The sequence below is a fragment of the Suncus etruscus genome, chromosome 3 (genome assembly GCF_024139225.1).
Source record: "Suncus etruscus isolate mSunEtr1 chromosome 3, mSunEtr1.pri.cur, whole genome shotgun sequence".
NCBI classification, from domain to species: Eukaryota; Metazoa; Chordata; class Mammalia; order Eulipotyphla; family Soricidae; genus Suncus; species Suncus etruscus.
The window spans coordinates 40,073,825-40,097,036 of NC_064850.1; the positions used below are offsets into that span (position 1 = coordinate 40,073,825).

At 39.6% G+C, this 23,212-nt stretch overlaps 1 protein-coding gene across 4 annotated transcripts in view; it reads left to right on the top strand.

Annotated features, from left to right (window-relative positions):
• Positions 1 to 23,212, top strand: part of PAPOLA (poly(A) polymerase alpha) — a 70,833-nt gene that overhangs the window by 42,439 nt on the left and 5,182 nt on the right. Inside the window, exons 11-20 of one of the 4 annotated variants that reach the window (XM_049769794.1) lie at positions 761 to 881; positions 1,807 to 1,891; positions 8,406 to 8,459; positions 8,939 to 9,058; positions 12,091 to 12,200; positions 13,990 to 14,111; positions 17,993 to 18,135; positions 20,541 to 20,641; positions 21,427 to 21,647; positions 22,446 to 22,508. In XM_049769794.1, the coding sequence (XP_049625751.1) occupies positions 761 to 881; positions 1,807 to 1,891; positions 8,406 to 8,459; positions 8,939 to 9,058; positions 12,091 to 12,200; positions 13,990 to 14,111; positions 17,993 to 18,135; positions 20,541 to 20,641; positions 21,427 to 21,647; positions 22,446 to 22,508 (1,140 nt within the window). The remainder of the gene's footprint in view (positions 1 to 760; positions 882 to 1,806; positions 1,892 to 8,405; positions 8,460 to 8,938; positions 9,059 to 12,090; positions 12,201 to 13,989; positions 14,112 to 17,992; positions 18,136 to 20,540; positions 20,642 to 21,426; positions 21,648 to 22,445; positions 22,509 to 23,212) is intronic. The other 3 variants (XM_049769795.1, XM_049769796.1, XM_049769797.1) reach the window with 3 other exon arrangements.

The following is a 23,212-nucleotide window of genomic DNA, read 5'->3' on the forward strand; positions in this document are numbered from 1 at the left end:
AAGTTATGATCTTACTCAGTTTAAGTGTCAATAATACGTACTTGATAAAAGAAATTTAGATTTGATTAAGGTTTTTTAGGCGTTAAAATTTCTATTTTTCTACATTAGCTTGTTTTCTACATTAGCTTGTTTTTTTAACTACAATATAAAAATACTATTAGTTTTGAATTTTACTAAGATTTTCTTTTTTTGAAACCTAAGGGCATTTAATTGTGAGTTTACATTTTTTTATTGAAATGAGCCACTTATTAGCACATAGGTTAAGATAAGTTATTAGAAATTTTTCTCATAATGAAACCAACGTAGATATGTAGTTTCACCATTTGCCAGTAAGCTTATATTCCTTAAAAGCTATCAGTATATTAGGAAATTTCCATCATGCTTAAAATTTGTCTTTCATATAAACATTGTAGTGTGACATTTCTCCAGAATAAATATGTTTGTTCCCCATCTGTTGATAAGAGAAAAACTAAACATCAAAGATGTCCCCAGAAGAGCCTGTTTTGTTTGGTAGGCACACTGTTTCTAATAGGGTTGCCAGATAGTCTGCTGAAATGATTGAAACAGCCTAGTGTTTAGAACAAGTTTCTCCTAGACAGAATACCTGTAAAATGGATGTCTCCTTACATGGTTTTTCTTTCTCAACTCCAGCTTTGAATGAAATAAAATTTAATCAGTGGTTCAGTTTAACAAGGGGTAAAAGTCCAAGTAACTGTTGCATATGTACTTGAAGAAACTGATTGGCTGTTGTTGTATGTAGGTAAACCCCAGTGATAGGTACCATCTTATGCCTATAATTACACCAGCATACCCACAACAGAACTCCACGTACAATGTGTCCGTTTCAACACGGATGGTCATGGTTGAGGAGTTTAAACAAGGTAAGTGTTTATCCTTCTGCTCTCCTTTATACACCAAGGATGTACCAATGGTTGTAGATCAGTAGTTGGCTGTTCAATGTAAATTGAAGCATTAACTAAGTAGATTTTTATCACAGTATTTATTATTGGTTACAGTATATATTTGATTATTAACTTGAAATACTCAGTTTTTTAAGCAAGTTTTTATATGGAGATTAACTAGTATTTACAGCTGTTTCCCTAGCTAGGCCTTTATGTAGGTGGATTACTACTGCCCATATCATTGTCATGTAAAATCATAAGCAGTACCTTTAAGTTTTCTTCACTGGGTGGCATGAGAGATGGCTTTTTACAAGTAGTATATTTGGAATCCTCAGAATATGGGCCAAACTCTTATTTTGGAAGAATCATCACTTTTTTTTTTGCATTCCCATTGTACTATTAATTGAAAGATTTTGCTAATTCAAAAGGAAGTAGCTCAGATAGGTTTGTTTGATGTCAAGGAAACAACTAAAAGGACTACAAGTTTGAAACTCAGAATGAGTAAAATTCTTTTCTATAATCTAAAGAGGCTCTTCATTGGAAGACATTCTTTCAGAATCAAGGTTGCTTTTAGAATGTAAAGAAATCCAACAGCATAGGAAACTTTGGGTGATTGGGGTAGCAGTAGATTTGCAGTATCTAAAGTTTTGGAGAGTAATTTGTGAGTATTTTAGAGTAATAATTTACAGACACCAAAACTCCAGCATTTTAGACTGGGTTGTTGGTTGTGCGGTGGTGGTGGTGGTGTATGTAAAAGTCTGGGCTCAAAGTCATAGGCTAAATTAATGTTAAAATTAAGATTCTTGGATTATGGTAAATGCATGTGGTGGTGGTGTTTTGATATTTTTTAAATTTTAGGTTGCAAGCTTGAAGTATGCAAACATTTAATATGTTTTTAATTTAGGTCTTGCTATCACAGATGAAATTTTGCTGAGTAAGGGAGAGTGGTCCAAACTTTTTGAAGCTCCAAACTTCTTTCAGAAGTACAAGTATGTATTTTAAGGCATGTTGGACATGTTGCTCTCTGCAGTGGGTTACTGTTAGCATATAAATGGCATCTCTTCTTGCTAGAGTAGTTTTGAATTTGCATCATCTAGAAATGTCCTCATAATGCTGTTTTGTTTTTTTTTCTTTTCTTTCTGGTTAAGTTAAAATTAGTCAGTCCCCTACAGATTTTTTTCTCCATGTTAGTCATCAACAAAACTTGAATTTGTAGATCTTGTCAAAAGGGAGAATGGTTAAAGTCAGTATTTAAAGTCTCTTGTTTTCAGCCAGTTCTGGAAACTTATTTATTATTAATGTTCTTTATAACTTAGGAAAAGATAATAAAATATCACTATAATCAAATGTTTTTCACTAGTTACAGCACATGATTGGCCTGCCATTTCTCCCAATCTTAATGAAGGCTCTAACAAATATTTGCAGATATTCTTGGGGTATAAGTGGGTATATAGACATTTTAACTAATGTTCTAATATAATAAGTCCAGGTTAAATGCCTGATTGTATTGGTTTCGATGAAGATTGTAAGTTACAATAAATTTCATTTTTAAAAAATTGGACTTGCACTTTCATTTGCCCTCAGCAGAAAACTTGCCAAGGCCCACTTAAAGTTTTTTTTCTTAAGCACATGAATTTTCCTGACCATTTGATCTTGTGTTGGATTGTGTTTTGTAATAATCTAAGCAAGGTTCCTTTATACTATTTCCCCAATTAAAAAGAATGATGACCATTATGATGTCTCTGTGTTTTGTTTCCTGTATCTTTGCATAAAAAATCAGTAATGGAGCCAGTATAATTGTTGAGTTCAGAGAGCACTTCTGTGTCAGTAGAAATGTCAATAACCTAACAATGCTCTTGGTTTTTTTATCATTCTCTATAAAGTTTGCTGCCCAATTTTCATTGCCTTTATATTAACCAATATCAAGGAAAGTACCTTTAATATACTAATAGGTAGAGTATAATGCTTTAAATGACTGTAAAAAGAGTACATAATTTCATATGTGGAGAATAATAACTGTTCTTTGGGTTTTTTGTTTTGTATTTGGACCATACCCAGTGGTACTCATGGGTTGGTTATTTCTGGCTTTGCATTTAGGAATTAACTCTTGGCAGCCCTGGGGACCATATGGATGGGATGCTGGGGATTAAGCCCCGGTTGGCTTTGTGTAAGGCAAGTGCCTCCCCACTGTGCCGTCCCCACTTCAGTCCCATAAAATAACATTCTTCTTTTATTTTTTATTTTTGGTGGTGGTGGTTTTTGGGTCATACCTGGCAGTGCTCAGGGGTTACTCCTGGCTCCATGCTCAGAAATTGCTCCTGGCAGGCACGGGGGACCATATGGGACGCCGGGATTCGAATTGATGACCTGCATGAAAGGCAATGCCTTAACACCATCTATCTCTCCAGCTCCAGTTTTTGATTTTTGGTGACGCTCAGGGGTTACCACTGGCTATGTACTCAGAAATCGCTCCTGGTTTGGGGGACCATATGGGACGCCGGAGATTGAACCGAGGTCCGTCCTAGGTCAGCCACATGCAAGGCAGATGCCCTACCGCTGCACCACTACTCCGGCCTTATAAAAATATTCTTTTTCTTTTGGTTTTTGGGTCATACCCGGCAGTGCTTAGGGGTTACTCCTGGCTCTACGTTCAGAAATCTCTCCTGGCAGGCTTGGGAGGAGACCATATGGGATTCCGGGATTCGAATCACTGTTCTTCTGTATGTAAGGCAAATGCCCTACCTCCATGCTATCTCTCCAGCCCCAGAAAAATATTTTTATAGGAAGTATCTGCACCTCTTAATTCCTCAGAGTCACAGATGAAGCTATATCTGAGCAACTTTTTTTCCTACTTGAGAAGAGATTGTTGAAATTAAGCAAACCTTCATAGTTTTATATTTCCGTAAATTATTGCTAGAACTTTGAAGATCATCATCATCATTATTTTATTTTTATTTTTATTTTTTTGGCTTTTGGGCTACACCCATTGACGCTCAGGGGTTACTTCTGGCTATGTGCCCAGAAATCTTTCCTGCCTCGAGGAACTATATGGGACGCCTGGGATTGAAAAAAGTTCCGTCCTGGGTCAGCCTCTGCAGGGCAAACGCCCTACTGCTGCGCTACCGCTCAGGCCCCATGAAGGTTATTATTTTTAAGTTTGGGCTTTTTTTTTTTTTTTTCAACATTTAAACCTACTTTTAGTTTATGCAAAAAGGTAACAAATAATTTAACTCACCTTTTGGATTTTTGATGGAGCCACATAGAATTTTTTTATCAAAATTACTATTAAACATGCTAAGTAAGGATGTAGTAGCAGGTACAGTACATTATATTAGGATAATTTAAACTTCAGCTGTGATCCTGGGAAAACTGCACATAAAATTCTATTTTAAATTTTTATCCAATACCATATAATAGGGGTTACTACCATTAGTAGTTTCAGATTTTGAGTTTTTTTAAAAAATATATCTGAAGTACCCTAGTACACCCACCCACATCTGTGTATCTGTGTTGAAGTCCTGAGTTTTTCCCTCAAGTCAAATTGATCTAATCCTGATTTGAAGTCTGTCCTGAAAGTATTGCCATTTGTTATGTGTAGGATTTAAAATTGTGTGTAATATACCTGCCTGACATTCTTGGAAGGTTGAGTACCATGGAGAAAATTTCATATGTCTTAAAAAAGACAAATCATCTTCCAGAAGATAACAGTGTTCCTTCAGAAAAAGGGGTAAAACTGCTTTGTGAAATTTTGAATAGTTCTAAGAAAATATTCATGTTTATCCTTTAAGTTAACAAGTTACTACCAATAAAATAACCAGATATGTAAATATATACAGTAGAAATTATGTTGTATTAGGAAATGAGAAGCATAGAAGAAAATATTTCATAGGGTATAAGATTAATGCTTTTTATTGTTAAGGAGTGTGTATATAATAGTGTATCTGTAAAATATTTTTGAAATTTAGAAAGTGAACTATTGGTCCTGAGTAACATGGGAGTTGCAAGGAATTTTGTGTCTTCCCAGAAGTCGCTCCAGGCAGGCTTGGGGGACCATATGGGATGCTGGGATTCGAACCGGGGTCTGTCCTGTGTTGGCCGCACGCAAGGCAAACACCTTACTGCTGTGCTATTGCTCCGGCCCACTCAGATATTATTCTTGATCTGTGTTCTGATGTTGTCTAGGAAGCTGAAAACCAGTTTTAACTGTTAAACTAATCTACTAGATGGGATCTCATTCTTTTTTTTTTTTTTGTGGTTTTTGGGTCACACCCGGCAGTGCTCAGGGGTTACTCCTGGCTCCATGCTCAGAAATTGTTCCTGGCAGGCACAGGGGACCATATGGGGTGCTGGGATTCGAACCGATGACCTCTTGCATGAAAGGCAAACGCTTTACCTCCATGCTATCTCTCCAGCCCCGGGATCTCATTCTTAACTCCAGAGGGATTATTCTTGTAAATTAATTCCTGAAATGTCAGTGAAATATTTGCTCTTTTTTTTTTTTTTGTCTTGGGGCCGCACTTGGGGCTGTGTTTCAGGGCTTAGTCCTGGTTGTGCCTTTGAGTCACTCCTGGCCTGGTGCTGGGACTATATGGTGGTGTTGGGTTGACTTCCTTACCAACTGAACCATTTTGCTAGTCCCCTTGATTAAGTTACCCACTTAATTGGTTTAAATAATTGGTGTTTTGTCTTTGTGTGTGAGTGCCCCTTAGTTATTATTGACATCTTTAGCTTAATGTAAACACTAATTGTGCATATGCAGTGTGCAGAATAGCTGTTTCTCTTCCCATATGCCATTCTAACAACCAGAGTAAACCCCTGAATTTTCTAATTATCAACAAAATTATGTTTTAATGAATTGAGTATTTTCCCTTTGTAAATAAAGAACATTGTACATCATTTATGGTTTCATTGAAGATTCGGGAGGTCAGTCAATGTGGCAAAATTTAGAAATTAGGGGTATTTTAGCCTTAAGTAGATAAACCTCACAAAATAATTTGTTTTGAATTTTTGTGTGCATGCCTGCTTTTGGAGGGAGAGGTTGTCACACCTGATTCTGCTCTGAGGGTGAGACTCTGCTAATGGGTCCAGATAGGGATACCCTGGAACCCAGGTTGGCCCTTGCAAGGCAAGCACCGTGCTCGTACTTGTCAAGTTCCTCATTCCTGGTTCTTAAATGTGCTTATCTTCTATTTAAGTTACCCATTTTTGGTTAGCCCCCCCCCCCTTTTTTTTTTTTTCCTTTTGGGTCACATCTGGCGATGCACAGGGATCACTCCTTTCTCTGTGCTCAGAAATCACTTTTGGCAGGCTTGAGGGACCATATGGGATGCATGGAATCGAACTGGGGTCTGTCTTGGGTTGGCTGCATGCAAGGCAAATGCTCTACAGCTGTGTTATCGCTTCAGCCCCCTTGGTTAGCCCTTTTTTGGGGTGAGGTTTGGTTTTTGGATCACATCCGGCAGCGCTCAGGGGTTACTCCTGGCTCTACTCTCAGAAATCGCTCCTGGCAGGCTCTGGGGACCATATGGGATGCCGGGATCGAACCGCCGTCCTTCTGCATGTAAGGCAAATGCCTTACCTCCTTGCTATTTCTACGGCCCCTAGCCTTTTAATTTAAAAAATTACCCTTTTGGAGGACAGTGGGGGGTGTCCCCTCAGCAAGTTCTGTACTTGGGTACTCATGAGGCAGGTGCTGTATTTTGATTTTTTTTTTATTTATTTATTTTTTTTTTTGGTTTTTGGGCCACACCCGGTGACGCTCAGGGGTTACTCCTGGCTATGCACTCAGAAGTTGCTCCTGGCTTTAGGGACCTTATGGGATGCCGCGGGATCAAACCGCGGTCCGTCCAAGGCTAGCGCAGGCAAGGCAGGCACCTTACCTCTAGCGTCACTGACCGGCCCCGTATTTTAAATCTTTTAAGAAAATGTTTTTAATGAGTTAAATCTTTTTAACTGAATCACTTGAGATAGAACTTGTTGGTGGTTTAGTTTTAGTCACACAGTGCTCTAATGCCTATATTTCCACTCGTGCACATTCTGGACCACCAGTGTTTTCAGTGCTCCCTTTCCTCCTCTTCCCTCCCCACATGGCAGACACCTCTTTCTCTCACCTACCCTCTGTTGGCTAGACTGTTACTGCAAAAAGGGTATCATGCATATCACTTTACCTCCTTTCTAGATGTTGTATTTGTGTACTTGGAGTTACATTCAGGATCCTTTTCATTGGACCATACCCCATTTACAGACCCAGTTTCTGTAACTATGCCACTCCACCCCGGACCCCTTAAAATGAATTTTCAGTTATATCTGGAAGTACTAGGTCTCTACATGACTGTTCTATGAGGTCACTACCAGGACCCCCAACTAGGGCTTTCTGGCAAAGCTGTTCTACTGTGGAGTTGTCTGTCTGGCCACCTCATCTATGCTCTGTCTTTATTTTTTTTTTAACTTCGGGGTCTTGTCACCCCGGCTTATCTTGAGCTTCCTGCCTCTGTGCTCAGGGATCACAACAGTTGGATTGATCAGTGGGAAGCCACTGATTGAACCAGGTTGATGTTGCAAGACAAGCACCCTATCAGCTCTGTCCCTCTTCCAAACTCATGTTGGTGACAATGGTCAGTTTGACAAGATTTGGTTTCTAGCATTTCAGATGAATTCTAATAAACTTTGTTATTCTTGCCACATTCTAATTTTAGATTTTTTTCGTAAATATTTTATGTGGTTTCTGAAATGAAAGTGTCTTTTCTTAAATTTTGGGATTGGAGTCTATCAGATTTCTTTGTTGCTCTTGTGTTAGTTGTGTTGTGGGACAGGGAGTGGTGGCACATGCAGGTGTACTAGAGGACCTGTCCTAGGTGAACCCTGCTTTGTTGGGATCAAACCAGGACTTCTACAACCTTTTGCTATCTCTCCAGCTCCAAGCAAGTTGTTTTCTTGTCAACCAATACAATGGCATAACTGAAACTGGGGGGAAGGGAAAACGAACATAAATGATAAAGCCATATTTGGATGTTGAACATAAGCTTTGCTACCTTTTAATTTGAAGCACATCTGATACTTTTCTGGATTTGTCTTTTTTTTTTTTTTTTGGCTAAAGCCTTGGTTTTGATGTCCATGAAAAAGAACTTGTTTTGATAAATAATATTTTAGTGAGCAGTTCTTTTGATTTTATAGTTAAGATCATTCCATTAAAGTCATTAAGTACGTAATGTTTATTTAGTTTTCTTGAATTAAACTTTTGAGGATAAGAAAATACGTTAAAAGATGAACTTTTCCAGAAAAATTATACTTACTGTAGTTAGAAACTTGTGAAAAATGTATGTAGCTTTGTGGGAAACTTGTAAAAAATTTAGTTTTGTGGTTTTATGTGCATATTTAGATTAAAATTCTCCTTTTCTAAATTGAAGTGACCTATAGCTATATCAGATCTTAATACATTATGGTGTTAATATCCAGCACTAGCATTTAAGTAAAATAAATAGCATGTTGTCTTTATTTTCAAAGGCATTATATTGTACTTCTAGCAAGTGCACCAACAGAAAAACAACGCCTGGAATGGTGAGTATAAGATTAGACCTTTCAAAAAGCAAAACAAAACAAAACAAAACTCAACATGATTCAGATAGCCCCAGAGCTCAGTAGGAGATGGGATGGAGTCACTCTTTATATCCATTTCTTTATAAAATAGAAATAAGGGGAATTTGTGACTAGATACACATTTTGGTTTGTTTTATGTAGATTCATGTATCTTAAGTGTTTTTCTTTTAAATATATTATTATGGTATTTTTTTCCTTAGGTATTATTTATAGGATGATTTTTTTATAATTTTCTTTGAAAATGACTTAATTCTCTTTATCCTTATTTTTTGCTTCAGCAATTTTTGGAAGATTTTGGTTTTATTTGTTGGGTTCAGACAGGTGAACTACCCTTGTGTGTTTATTATTTTCATAGTATTGTTTTTTATAAACATTTAATTTTGTGCATTTAAAAGATATTTAACCAGAGTTTTAATTAATACTAAGTGACATTTGTTCAGGGTGGGATTGGTGGAATCAAAAATCCGAATCCTGGTTGGCAGCTTGGAGAAGAATGAATTTATTACACTGGCTCATGTGAATCCCCAGTCATTTCCAGCACCCAAAGAAAATCCTGACAAGTAAGGCAATTTTTATTTAATCAGATTTCCACAACTTTTACTCATGGCAACTTATTGGCAATTGTAGAAATTAGTGTTACCATTCTGTTGGTTTGCATGTAGTTCAAAAATGATTTGAGAGCTATAATTTGGATAGTCTTAACTAGAAACTTTGTTAAGAAGAACTTTTTCTTGAGAAAAATCACCTTTTTGAGTGGGGGATATTTGGGGACCACTATTCATCTGCACTCCAGAGGGGGACCATATGGGATATTGGGAATTGAACCTGGCTTGGTCCTGTGCAAGGCAAGCACCCTACCCACTGTACACTCTCTCTGCCCCCCCCCCCCATCCTATTTGTTTAGTTTGGGGGCCACACCCAATGATGCTAAGGAGTTATTTTAAACTTTGCATTCAGGAATCACTCCTGGTGAGCTCAAGGGACCATATGAGATGCTGGGGGTTGAACTTGGGTTGGCTGTGTGCAAGGCAAATGCCTACCTTCTGTACTATCATTTCAACCCTCCAAAATTGCTTTTTAAGGAAGTTACTGATAATATGGTGGTGTTCAGGGGTTACTTATAGCTTAGTCCTTGGGGGATCATGTAGACCTAGTGATTGGACCCAGGGCTTCTGGGGTTGAACTTGGGTTGGCCTCTGCAAGACAAACACCCTATTCACTGTAGGCTCTGGCCCCTCTGCAGTTTTTCTCTTTTCTTTTATTTTTTATTTTTTTTTATTTTTTGGGCTTTTGGGCTACACCTGGCAGAGCTCAGGGTTTGCTCCTGGCAGGCTCGGGGGATCATTTGAGATGCCTGGAATCGAACCTGCATCCATCCCAGGTTGGCCGAGTGCAACGCAAATGCCCTACCACTGTGCTATCTCTTTGCCCCCTCCATTTTTTCTTAGTGTCTTTTTTCATACTGCCTCCCTTTTCTGTCTCTTTGTTTTGTTTGCACCGTTGGGGGGATTGAACCTCGTGTGTATGTGGGGTTTATACATACTCTCTCAACAGGCTGCTATTTCAAGGATATACCCGTCTTTACTGTTTCTCTTCCTGTTTTTGGAATAACTGCTAAATTTTTGTATGGCTCCCCCCCTTAAATAAAGCCCATTTTGGTTTGACCTTGCAACAGTCACTCTATGGTGATGAACGCAGGTTTACTTTATGTTTACAATAATCTTTATAAGCAGCTTCTAGTTTAATGCTGTATGTTTTAAATCTTTTAAATGAAGTCCAATTTATTAACCTTTGAAGTATTATAATCTACAATGTATTGGTAAGATTTATTGCATCAGATGTTCCAGCACCATACCCGAAACCAGTTTCCACCCTCTCTTCACAGTCCTCTCCCACCCAGTTCCCACCTCCAAGCTAACCTTGCCCTTGTTGCTATATTACTATTTTCAAGGTGCTGCCTTTTTTCCCCTCCCCTGTCAGATAGCATGTTACTGTCTTGGGAGGGGAGGGGGCACACCCTGTGGTACTCAGTTATTTAATTTTTGTGTTCAGGGGTCTGACAATGCCTGGGAATGTTCGGAACATTGGTTTCTGAACTCTCTTGGACCCATGAAGGAGCTATTTCCCCCCTTTTTTGACTACACCTATCTATGCTCAGGGTCTTTGGGAGGGACCATGTAAAGTGCTGGAGATTGAATTCAGGTTAACCTCATGTAAGCAAGTGCCCTACCTGAGCAAACTTGTTTTAAAATGATAGTGCTCAAAACAATAGCACTGTTACCTCTGATTATGTGGCCATTATGTGAGCTCTGCCTCTTGTCACTGTTGAGTGGTGTATGCTTTACTTCTTAAATGGTTGAGGTGTGCCCCAAGGAAAGTGGGGAGTTTGGGTCAGGGACTGATAGGACTGCGACCTGCACTGCTAGATTATACCTGGCAGTTAGCAGAGCACATTGAGTGCTGTTGGGGCAGTCCTGAGGCTTGAACCCATAACCTTTGGCCTGAAAGGAAGGACTGCCACTGAACTACATTCCCAAAGCGCTACCTGTTGATCTTGTGGCTTTAGTCTTAATGATGAGTAAAGTCCTGTGGGATCCATACAGAGGAGATGGCAGTGGCTGCATCAGCCAGTTCTATTGTGTTGTGGGAGTTTGGTGGGACCTTCACAACGGATGTTTAAAGTTTAGCATATATGTACATCCACACAAGCACAACTATCCTTTTCTTGTTTTGCATTGTCTAAAATGCTTCATTTTTCTTCCGTGAGCTTAGTTTTGTTTACTTTGAATTGAGGGAAATACCCAGTGCTTTATATAATCCTGATCCTCCCAGCAATGTTCTGGAGGGGAACATGAGGGTCAGCCGGGCCTCCTCCTTTCAGAGTATGAGGAGCTCTCTCTCCTCTCCCTTTCCCTCTCTCTCCTCTCCCTTTCCCTCACTCCCTCTCCCTCTCTCTCTCCCTCTCCCTCTCTCCTCTCTCTCATTCTCTCTTACCCCTCCCCCCTCTTCTCTCAGAGTATGTTTGTTAGCCCCTGGAGTGCATGCGTGCACTCTCCCTCCGCCCCCCCCCCCCTTACACGCAATCACGCGCGCATTCATTTTGGGCCGCACTTTGCATGGTGCTCGGGCTACATCTGGCTCAGCGCTCAGAAATCACTAACTCCTGACAGGCTCTAGGAGCCATAAAGGATGCCTGGGATTGAATTTGGTTGGCTGCGTGCAAGGCAAATGCCCTCCTTGCTGTGCATTCGTTCCTGGCCCTGAGTTTTTGTCTGACCCTGAACATGTTATGTATTTGTATTGCCCTTACTGTAGAATGAATGGTCATTATGAAGAACATCAGCTGTTAGGACATAGGTAGAAGAATATCATATATCCTAGAACTCTGCTGCTTATATTGTAATAGGGATATAGAGATGCTGGAGGGCAGAGAGGATGACAGGAGAATCTTGATTCCATTTGATTTAGAGTTTTAGTTAGTTTGTTTCTGTATTGTGTTCTATAACTTTTTCACATCCCACTTTGGTAACGATGTTGGTATACTTCTAACAAAATCGGCTGTAATAAACTGAATAGACTACTTACTTTGCAGGGAAGAATTTTGCACGATGTGGGTGATTGGTCTAGTGTTCAAAAAGACAGAAAACTCTGAAAACCTCAGTGTCGACCTTACCTATGACATTCAGTCTTTCACAGATACAGGTATGTCTATTCTTTAGAATATCAAACCAGTATATGTGTATGTTTGCTTTTTTTCATGCATACCATCATGAGATTTTCAATAATTGAAAACCACTTGTGTCACAGTCATCAAAATAATCAGTGTTTTGTTTTAGCTTTATTACATCTGATTCATAAATGACTTTTCCTGTTGTGATTGACCTCAAGTAAGTAGAATCATTTAAATTTATGTTGTTTCCTATCAGGAAATTGGAAACCATTTGAATATTTGATTACCTGGACGATAGCTATTTTTTCCATTTTGTTTTGGGCCACATCTGCTGGTTTTGGGTCTATTCTCCTTACTGGTCGGGGAATTGCTTCTGGGAGTGCTCAAGGGACCATTCAATGCCAGGGATCATATCTGAGTTGGCTTCATGTAAGACAAACACTTTAATTTAGGGACCATTTTTAAATTGTGGGTTACAAAACTGAGGCTCACAGAAAGTTTGGTAACAAGATTAAAATGTTTCTAAATTGCAACTGCTAGAAGTCAATTTCAAAATGAGACATATTCATTACAGATTTGCCTATATAGCATTTTTTGGATCCTAAAGGTCATTTGTTATGTGATTGGAAAAAGTTTAAGCAGCCCTCGTGTCAACAAATGCGTCTGATTAATGCTTGAATCTTCAATAATTAGAAACGCAAGATGGGAGGTGATGGTAGTGCTGACCTCTGTTTCGTTTCTGGCACCACAGAATCCCTGAGCATGCTGGGAACAGAGCAAGGAGCAGCATCTGAACATCATCTCTAATATAGCCCCAAAACCCAAAAAATATTAATCTCAAGTATGGACTAGCTAGTGCTGCCTTTTATTTTATTTTTGGTTTTTTTTGGGCCATACCCGGCAGCGCTCAGATGTTACTCTTGGCTCTGCGCTCAGAATTTGCCCCTGGCTTGGGGGACCATATGGGATGCCAGGGATTGACCCAGCGTTCGTCCTGGGTCAGCCGTGTGCAAGGCAAATGCCCTACCCCCTAGATGTGCCTTTTAAATTGGATGGTGCCCTGAGATACAAGGTGGCAGTTAACTAAAGCTAGCATGGTAAACCAGGTCTGCTCATAGATTCTCATGGGGCTGGTGAATGCTCTCAGAACATGCATGGACCAGGGTCATGACCAAAGCCACGTGCTAGGTTAAATAGACAAGTGCCTGAACCCTATACTCTATTTGGTCTGAGTGTCTGTAATACAGGTATATGATACCTTTCTAAAATTTCAGGCTTGGGAAGCTACTTTCAGATGCCTCTGTATTTACTGTATACTTGGATTTGAGTTTTCAATTCCACTGAGTACTTGCAAGAGTTATTCCTGGGGCCCGGAGAGATAGCACAGCGGTGTTTGCCTTGCAGACAGCCGATCCAAGACCTAAGGTGGTTGGTTCGAATCCCGGTGTCCCATATGGTCCCCCGTGCCTGCCAGGAGCTATTTCTGAGCAGACAGCCAGGAGTAACCCCTGAGCACCGCCGGGTGGGCCCAAAAACCAAAAAAAAAAAAGAGTTATTCCTGGATAGTTAATACCTGAAAGGCTTCCTATAGTGGAAGACTAATATGCTTTGTTCTTTTATACCTCTTAGAGGAAGAGGCACTTAGAATTAGAATTATTAGGTAATAAATTATGTGAAATTAGAGATAACTTTTGACCTGACAGTTTTATGGATTCATTATTAATGGAAAAATGATCCCTCTTTAGAATACTTTCTCCTGGGTGTGTTTGACTGCCTTATTAAGATGTTTCTGTTTCTTACAATGATTTCCTAATTGTGTAGTTCATAGGCAAGCAATAAACAGCAAGATGTTTGAGGTGGATATGAAAATCGCTGCCATGCATGTAAAACGAAAGCAACTTCATCAGCTGCTACCTAGTCATGTGCTTCAGAAAAAGAAGAAGGTAAATTTAAAGTAAAATATTTACAAAAACCTTACTAATCTTTTTTATGCATCCATTCTATCAGTACTTTAAACATCACATCATTAATCTATGTGAAATGGTTCTATTATAGGAAAACCTTACTTTTAATCAGATTTCTTGTACACATATTTCTGGCTTCAGACATATTAGTAGTGGTATTTTGTTTCTTTGTCTTACATATACTAATATTCTCTTCAATTTTTTTTATCCTTTAACCATTTAATATCCCATAGAAGTATCTGGTATCTTTTTCTATAAAAAAGCAAACATAAAATTGTCTAAGATCAATCAGGTTCTTTCAGTCTTAAAAACAAAAATTCTATGTGCATATTAAGATATTTAAGCTGCCAAGTATAAGATGATTGACAGCTGGAGTAGTGTTTTATTCTATATCATTCTGGTTTTAGAGCTTCCTGTTTATGTAGAGCCATGTATTTCATTGGACTTCTTAAAGAGACGTCTTGGAATTATAGTGGAGAGGTAACAATTAAAATTTTAGTTAAGTAGTTTCAAAAAAAGCGGTGCTCATTTTTGTAATGAATTATAACAGTGAAAACGAATGAAAGAGCTATATGTCATAAGTTTAAAATAGATGCAGACGAGTACCTTTTATACTACAATGTTTACAAGTTAAAAAGTGTAAAATACTTGATCTACAGGAACTATAGAGCTAGAATGCTAACCATAGCATTTAGCATAATGGATGGTGATTTGGAACTGGGGCTGTGAAAAAAAAAGGAAATTCATTCACCTACACAAAGCATCAACTTCTACATCTATTTCTTTTTTTTTTCTGTTTTTTGTTTGTTTGTTTGTTTGTTTGTTTTTGGGTCACACCCGGCGGTGCTCAGGGGTTACTCCTGGCTGTCTGCTCAGAAATAGCTCCTGGCAGGCATGGGGGACCATATGGGACACTGGGATTCAAACCAACCGCCTTTGGTCCTGGATTGGCTGCTTGCAAGGCAAACACCACTGTGCTATCTCTCCAGGCCCTTACATCTATTTTTAAATTGTGGGTATGGTTCGCATGTAATAAGTTAAGTTTGGAATACCACATGGTGCATGCTTATAGAAGTCAGATGATCAGCACATTCATTCTGTTACATGTTCTGGCAGGAAAGTAGTTGGTAACAGGGCAGACTAATGGTCACCTGCTGTCTCCCATGACATATGGGCAAGTTTATAACATTCATCATCTTTTTTATTTGCCTTATCCGAGCATAGATTTATGAGACATTAGTCCGCCTGCAAATGGTGACTGGACTTGTGCCTGGCAAAAGTCACCTTTACATTTGTTTCTCTTCCACTTGGCCAGCAACGTTGCTCATAACCTAATGATAGGGCTCTTCAAGTTTTGAGGTATAGAACCAAAATTTTTAAAGGCCATTTCATTAAATGTTACTGTTAAAATATATTTAACAGAAGACTTACTGAGTTGTGTTTTTTGGTGGTGGTGGTGGGTGATAGTGATTTTGCTGGAGGCGCTGAGGGGTACACCTGGCTCTGTGCTCAGAAATTACTCCTGGCAGGCTCTGAGGGATTATAAGGGATGCCAGGGATCGAACCTGGGTCAGCCGTGTGCAAGGCAAAGACTGCCCATTGTGCTATCACTCCAGCTCCTCATTGAGCAATTTTATGTTTAAAATATCAAAACGTGTCTCTAATTGACCCTTGCTACGTTATATTATTAGTGGGTTTAAGCAACCATAATTAAATTGGTAAATTTAATAACCTGTTAAAAGATGCCATGTTTCTTTGGTTTTGGAAGTGAATATGAATTTTTACTATAGTAGCCATATGTTACTCACATAATTAGACTTTACACAAACCTTGAATTTGATGAACTTTTATGGCTCCTATTTAAGGTGAAATTGTTATGCAAAGCAACTAGCATTTTTTGTTTGTTTGTTTTTGGACCACATCTGGTGATGCTCAGGGGTTATTCCTGGCTATGTGCTCAGAAATCGCTCCTGGCTTGGGGGACCATACGGGATGCGGGGGATCGAACTTCGGTTCGTCCTAGACTAGCGCTGGCAAGGCAGACACCTTACCGCTCCGCGCCACTGCAACTAGCATATCTTTATGTAATTACAAGTTTTTTTCTTGGGGCTGGAGAGATAGCATGGAAATAAGGCGTTTGCCTTGTATGTAGAAGGACGGTGGTTCGAATCCCGGCATCCCATATGGTCCCCCGAGCCTGCCAGGGTCGATTTCTGAGCGTGGAGCCAGGAGTAGAGTAACCCTTGAACGCTGCTGGGTGTGACCCAAAAACCAAAAAAAAAAAAAAAAAAAGTTTTTTTTTTCCCTTAAAGTAGTATTCTGATATAATCTTCTAATAAACAAAGGAACAGGGGACTGGAGAAATAGTACAGTGGGTAAGGCGCTTTCTTGCCTTGCATTTGCTGGCCCAGATTCAATCCTGGTATTCCATATAGTCCCTAGAGCCTTCCAGGAGTAACCACTGAACATCCCCAGGTGTGGCCCAACAACAAAAGAAAATGAAATAGTGATCAGAATATTAACTCTGAAAGATATTTCTCTCTCTCTCTTTTTCTTTTCTTTTCTTTACTTTTTTTTTTTTTTTTTTTTTTTTTTTTTTTTTTTTTTTGGTTTTTGGTTTTTGGGTCGCATCCAGCAGTGCTCAGGGGTTACTCCTGGCTCTCTCTATGCTCAGAAAATTGACTCTAGCAGGCACGGGGGACCATATGGGATGCTGGGACTCGAACCACTGTCCTTCTGCATGAAAGGCAAACGCCTTACCTCCATGCTATCTCTCCGGCCCCTGAAAGATAGTTTCTCAAAGAAACTTTTAACAATACTCACATGACCCAGTAATGCTTGGACTTTTATAACGATCACATTTGTGTGCTAACTATATTACAAATATTTAAATTAGATTACAAATACTAAGTGGTTGCTTAATTTTGTTTGACTTTGGGCATATCAAGTGGTGCCCAAAGCTTATTTCTGGCACTGAGCTAAGGGATCACTCCTGGTAGAGCTCATGGAACCATATGGGATGTCAGAGATCAAACCCTGGTTGTTCTTGTACAAGCCAAATGTCCTACCTGCTAGATGATTGCTCTAGTCACCCACCCCTTGAATAACTTCAGAATTCTTTTTGTTTGTTTGTTTTTTGTTTTTGGGTCACACCCGGCAGTGCTCAGGGCCTATGCCTGGCTGTATGCTCAAAAGCTGCCCCCCAGCAGGCTCGGGGAACCATACGGGATGTCGGGATTCGAACCACCATCCTTCTGCATGCAAGGCAAACTCCTTACCGCTGTGCTATATCTCTGGCCCCCACTTTTGAATTCTTAATTACTTCAGAATTAGAAAATTTAGTTTTCTGAAATTTGCTTCTGTCTTCATTTTCTGTACTGTTAATTATATCATGGCCAAACTCTTTAGTTGTATTTAGGAGTGCTAGAAATTTTTTGTTCTGAGACAGGCTCATTTATTTATAAATAGGAATGGCATTAAATGTACTCAAAAATTTGTTATAGTTTTTATGTTCATTATAGAATAAATCTATAAACATCTTCTAATACCATCAGAGATGCTGTTGCTTTTTTTCTAATTTATGTTACACATTTAACCTTCATTAAAGGCATAATGTATTTTCATATTTGCTGTTTTTTATATTCACTGTCTATATTGAATGTAGCAATTATGTTTTTCTCCTATGAGAGAACATGAGTTTAAATCGTTAGCAGTCAATAAATCTGTCTGTTACTCCTTTGTTGGCTACTTAGTGTTGTATTTTATAGTAGAAATAAATATCAGTTGTGTGAAAGGTATTCATTCATGTCCTGCATATCTGAGTAAAATAAAAATAAGCTTGAATATTGCATTAATTGCAGCACTCGACTGAAGGTGTCCGATTGACCCCTCTGAATGACAGCAGCCTTGACTTGTCTATGGACAGTGACAACAGCATGTCTGTGCCTTCACCTACTAGTGCTATGAAGACCAGTCCATTGAATAGTTCTGGCAGCTCTCAGGGGTGAGTAGAACCAGCGGAAAGGAGCCAAACGGGTTCATAAGTGCTCGTTGTTAAAAATATATATCTAAGGCATTATTCTTCTTCCATTAAAAATATTTTTATATAAACTTATGTATTTTGGGTTGGGACCATGAGTTATTTTGTCATGGTTTCATCTTATATTCCATTTTGGAGACAGGAATGTTTTGAATCAGATAGTAACGAATGTTAGCGTCACAGTTCCTCTCATTTTATATAGAGACACTTCTTCCACTGCTAGCATGTGATGATGGTGGGTGGTGGAAGAGAGCCAGAAAAGAGGGAAAGAACCACCTTTCTGTCATGGGACTGTGTCCTTCTCAGCAGGGGTACACAGCTGAAACTAGGAATCTTCTAAAGTTGGAACATCTTTATGGGAGTTTCCTGTCCTGCTTTGCTCTTCTAACAGTTAGATGACTTGGGCCTGAAGAGATGGTTCTGGTTCCACATATGTTCCCCTAAGCAGAGTCAGTAGTAAGTCCTGAGCATGACTGTAATGGCCCCAAACCAAAAATAGCAACAAGAAAATAAACATCTTTGAAAGCATTAGCTGGGCCAGAGAGATAGTACAGCAGGGTAGGCACTTGCCTTTCACACAGCCAAGCTGGGTTTGATTCCCCAGCACCCTATATGGACCTCTGAGAACTGCCAAGAAAGATTCCTGAGAGCAGAGCCAGGAGTAATCACTGAGCATTGCTAGATGTTGGGCGCCGCCATCCCCCAAAACACTTTGGGGGGGGGGTTACACCCAGCAGTGCTCAGGGGTTACTTCTGGCTCTACGCTCAGAAATTGCTCCTGGAAGGCTCGGGGGACTATATGGGATGCCAGGAGTTGAACCACTGTCCTGCGTCTAAGGCAAACGCCTTACTACTGTGCTATTTCTCTGGCCTCCCCAAAACACTTTAGCTAAATGTTTTATTATGAAAGGAGTACTGATCATTATGGCAAAAATTTAAGACATGTCTATAAATCTTCTATTTAATGGGATATGGGATGGTACTTCAGTCATAGAGCACTTTCCATGCAGATATAAAGATCATGTGAGCCCTGGCACTACACACATAAATTTTTTTCATCTGCACAGAGGTTATTTATTTTTTTTGTGGGGGTAGTCTCAACTAGTGGTGCTGGGGAGTCACTCCTGGCTCTGTTCTTAGGAATCACTCCTGGCAGGCTAAAGCACCACGTGGGAATGCTGGTGATTGAGCCTGGTTTGACCTTGTGCAAGTAAAAGCCCTGCCTGTTGTACTAACACTCTGGCCCCATATAGCATTTCTTATATTCTCTTCCTATGTTTCTTTGTACGTCTGAGAGAGATTCCATACTTGTCCTTTTCCCTTTGTCATCCTTTGCTCAGCATGAGTCAGACAACAACATTGTGATTTCAGCTTATAGCTCACTGGGACTCCCTGGTATATGTGGATGGCAATTTCTTTATCTACTCATCCTTTATTTATTATTTTGAGAGCACTTATGGTGTTTCTAGATCTCAGCTATTGTGAATAGTGCTGCAGTTAACATTGCACACAGCTTTATACATTTATGTTTTTGTGCTCTTTGGGTAGATGCCAAGAATTGTATTTTTGGAAGCTCCTTTTAAGTATTATTGAAATCCCCATACTGTTTTCTATAGAGGTCAAAGCCTTTCATGTCATCAAATACAGATTCACAAATTTGCCTTTTCTCTTTTCTCATAAACTTTGGAGACATCACATCTCCCGGTTCTTCATTTTGTTTTTTTGGGTCATACCTGATATTCAGGGCTTACTCATTTCTTTGCACTCAGGGTATATTTATAGCTGTTAATTAATGATCTCTCTCTCTTTCTCCTTTCCTTCTTGATATGTTCTTTAAATCTTTTTTTTTTTTTTGGTTTTTGGGCCACACCCTGTGACGCTCAGGGGTTACTCCTGGCTATGCACTCAGAAGTTGCTCCTGGCTTCTTGGGGGACCATATGGGACGCCGGGGGATCGAACTGTGGTCCGTCCTAGGCTAGCGCAGGCAAGGCAGGTACCTTACCTCCAGCGCCACCGCCCGGCCCCAATATGTTCTTTAAATCTTTAAAAGGCTGCTTTTAAAATTGGGCTGCCTAAGTATAACTAGTGAGTGACAAAAGGAACAGATTAGGATGATTTTCAAGCTAAGATGTAGATGGATGACATTCTGTGAAGAGGTATTCCTAAAGTCTGGTGCAAATAGATACATAGGACATTATCGTTTTTTTTACAGAAAGTTCTGCTGGAAAAAATGCCGTTAGAATGTTTATGTGCGTTGGGTTGCTTTTTCATCAAAACCAGTGCCTGATATATAAGAAGCAAAACTAAAGTCACAACATTATAGAAGAGTGTATTTTGTTTCCTTGCTGACTTTTATTTCATACTTTAGCAGAAACAGTCCTGCTCCAGCTGTGACAGCAGCTTCCGTGACCAACATACAGGCTGCTGAGGTTTCCGTGTCGCAAGTCAGTTCCAGTGAAAGCTCAGGGGGTAAGGACACTGTTCTGACAGCTCAGAGAGTGCTGAAATTGGGGCTTGTTGTGTTTTGTTTTGTTTGGGGGCCCACACTCATCAGTGCTCCAGGGTTACTCCTGTTCTGCACTCAGGGATCACTCCTGGCAGGCTCAGGGACCATATGGGATATGCTGGTATTTGAACTCAGGTCAGCTTCATGCAAGGCAAATGCCCTCCCCACTGTCCTCCGACACTGGCTCCTGCCCTGATTTTAAAATGTGTCTTTACTTGTTAAAGAATTTGAATTTAGTATTTTATAATTTTTCTTACTTTTGGGGATCTGGAGAGATAGTACAGGGATGACAGTGTTGCCTTGAATGCTAATGACTTTGGCTTGATGCCTGGCACTACCTAGAGGTTTCTCAGGGACTTCCAGGAGTGATGCCTCAGCAACCAGGTGTAGCCCCCAAACTTTTTGGTCCTGCAGATTCAACCAAGTGCTTCTTGCATATTGGGTCAAGTTGTTATTTTATTTTAGTTTTTTTTGACCGCACCTAACTGCTCTGGAGTTACTTCTGAATCTGTACCATGGATTCATTTCTGGCAGGCTTGGGAATCATATGGGATGCCTTGTTTAAGCCTTGGTTGGTCTTTTACAAGGCAAACACCCTACCTGCTTGTTATGCTTTCTTTAGCCCCTAAATACCATTTTGTTATCTAGTACATAATTACCAGTAAAGGTGAATTCAGAAGCTTAAAGCTTGTAATTGTGGTTTGGTTTGATTTAAAGTTTTGTATTTGTATTTGTATTTATTACTTAGGTACATCGAGTGAAAGCATTCCTCAAACTGCCACACAACCAGCCATTTCACCACCACCAAAGCCTACGGTCTCCAGAGTGGTTCCGTCAGCACGTCTGGTAAACCCACCACCTAGACCTTCAGGAAATGCAGCAACAAAAATACCTAATCCTGTAGTTGGAGTCAAGAGGACATCCTCACCTCATAAAGAAGAAAGTCCTAAAAAAGTCAAAACTGAAGAGGTACTTACCTACTAGTTAGCCAATGGAATGTGATCTTTCCTTTAAAATCCAGGGGCAGGAAATCGTGTGTGTGTTGTAGTTGTGGTGTGTGTGTGTGTGTGTGTGTGTGTGTGTAAAACTAGAAAGGATGGGTTTGTGTGTGGGGTGTGTGTGTGTTAAAATTGACAGCTGGCAGGTGGAAAACTCTAGAAAAGATGGAGGTGATGTTTTCTTGCACCTTGCCTCTGCCATTCTCTAGTTTTTCCAGCTCAATCTGTACCTCTCATTTAAATTCTTACAGCATGTCTGTCTGTCTGTCTAACACAGTTTTAGCCTATGCTAAATACCACTCTGCTAATTCTTTTGTAGTTTACTTAGCGCCTTTGTTGCTCTTGCTTCTCTGAGTCAAGTGGAGCTTTGTATGTAGGTCTCCTTTATACTTGGTGTCACGGGAACACTTACTAGGGGCTTTCCAGAAATTGTTAGTGAATAGCTGTCACAGTTAGGAAGTCAGGTTAGTTTTGGAACCTAAATATCTCTTTTCTTTAGCTCTTTGTGATCTTTTCTAGCTGTACTACACTTTCATGGACCCTGGGACCTGGTGGGTTGGCGTGTGGTGCCAGAGATTGAAGCCAGGGCCTCACCCTTGAAAGACTTATGCCCTCTCACTTGAGAGCATTCTAGACAATCTATTGATGACCATACCTTAGAGGTTAAATTATCTCAGAGCTTATATTTTTTTAATAAATTGTAGGATTGATTGGCAAATAATCTAAATTTTTTCATTTTTGAGAATAAAGCTTCTTTTCTTAAAAACAGGATGAAACAAGTGAAGATGCTAACTGTCTTGCTTTGAGTGGACATGATAAAACAGAAACAAAGGTATACTCATTTAGCCTTGGATACATAGACAAAGAAACAAGAGGACTGGAACTGTCTATTATATACTGTATTTTGTTTGATAGGCTTGAAATTATTTTTAGTATTGTTTTTAGTGTTATCTCTTAAATGTTAATTTATAATGCATGTTCATTTGTAATGCTGGAATTCCTCAAGTTTTTCAAATCCTAGAGCCACAGTAATCTCTAGTTGACATGGAAATGAGGGCAAGTGAGAGGTGTTTCACACCTTCCTTAAAGAGCATGAGAAGAGATTGGTGTGATAAACAACCACATTATTAAGGGGAATAAGAACCACGGTAGGTTGAGGTTGTCTATTGGAGTAAGATGTTGTTTCTGACTGTGGAAACAGCTTTCTTGAAGGGAAGAATTGAGTTACAATCATCTGTGAACAGAGGTCACGATTGAGGGGTGAGTATGGTATGTATAGAGACCTGGGTATGACATGCTTTGGCTAGACCCAGGCCTTTGTGGTGCTTGGTCTGGAGACAGTATGAGAGATTGGTTTTAGCAAACATTTGGATAGGTTTCTTTTTATTTTAAGAAATTGATATGTACTGAAGCCATGTAAATTTTTCCCCTTGTAGAAAACTTAATGTCTTCCTCTTCCCCCCAGTTTTGAAGGGCAAATTTGATTCAGGTCATACTCAACAGTGCACAGGGACTATTTATGGCTCTGTGCTCAGA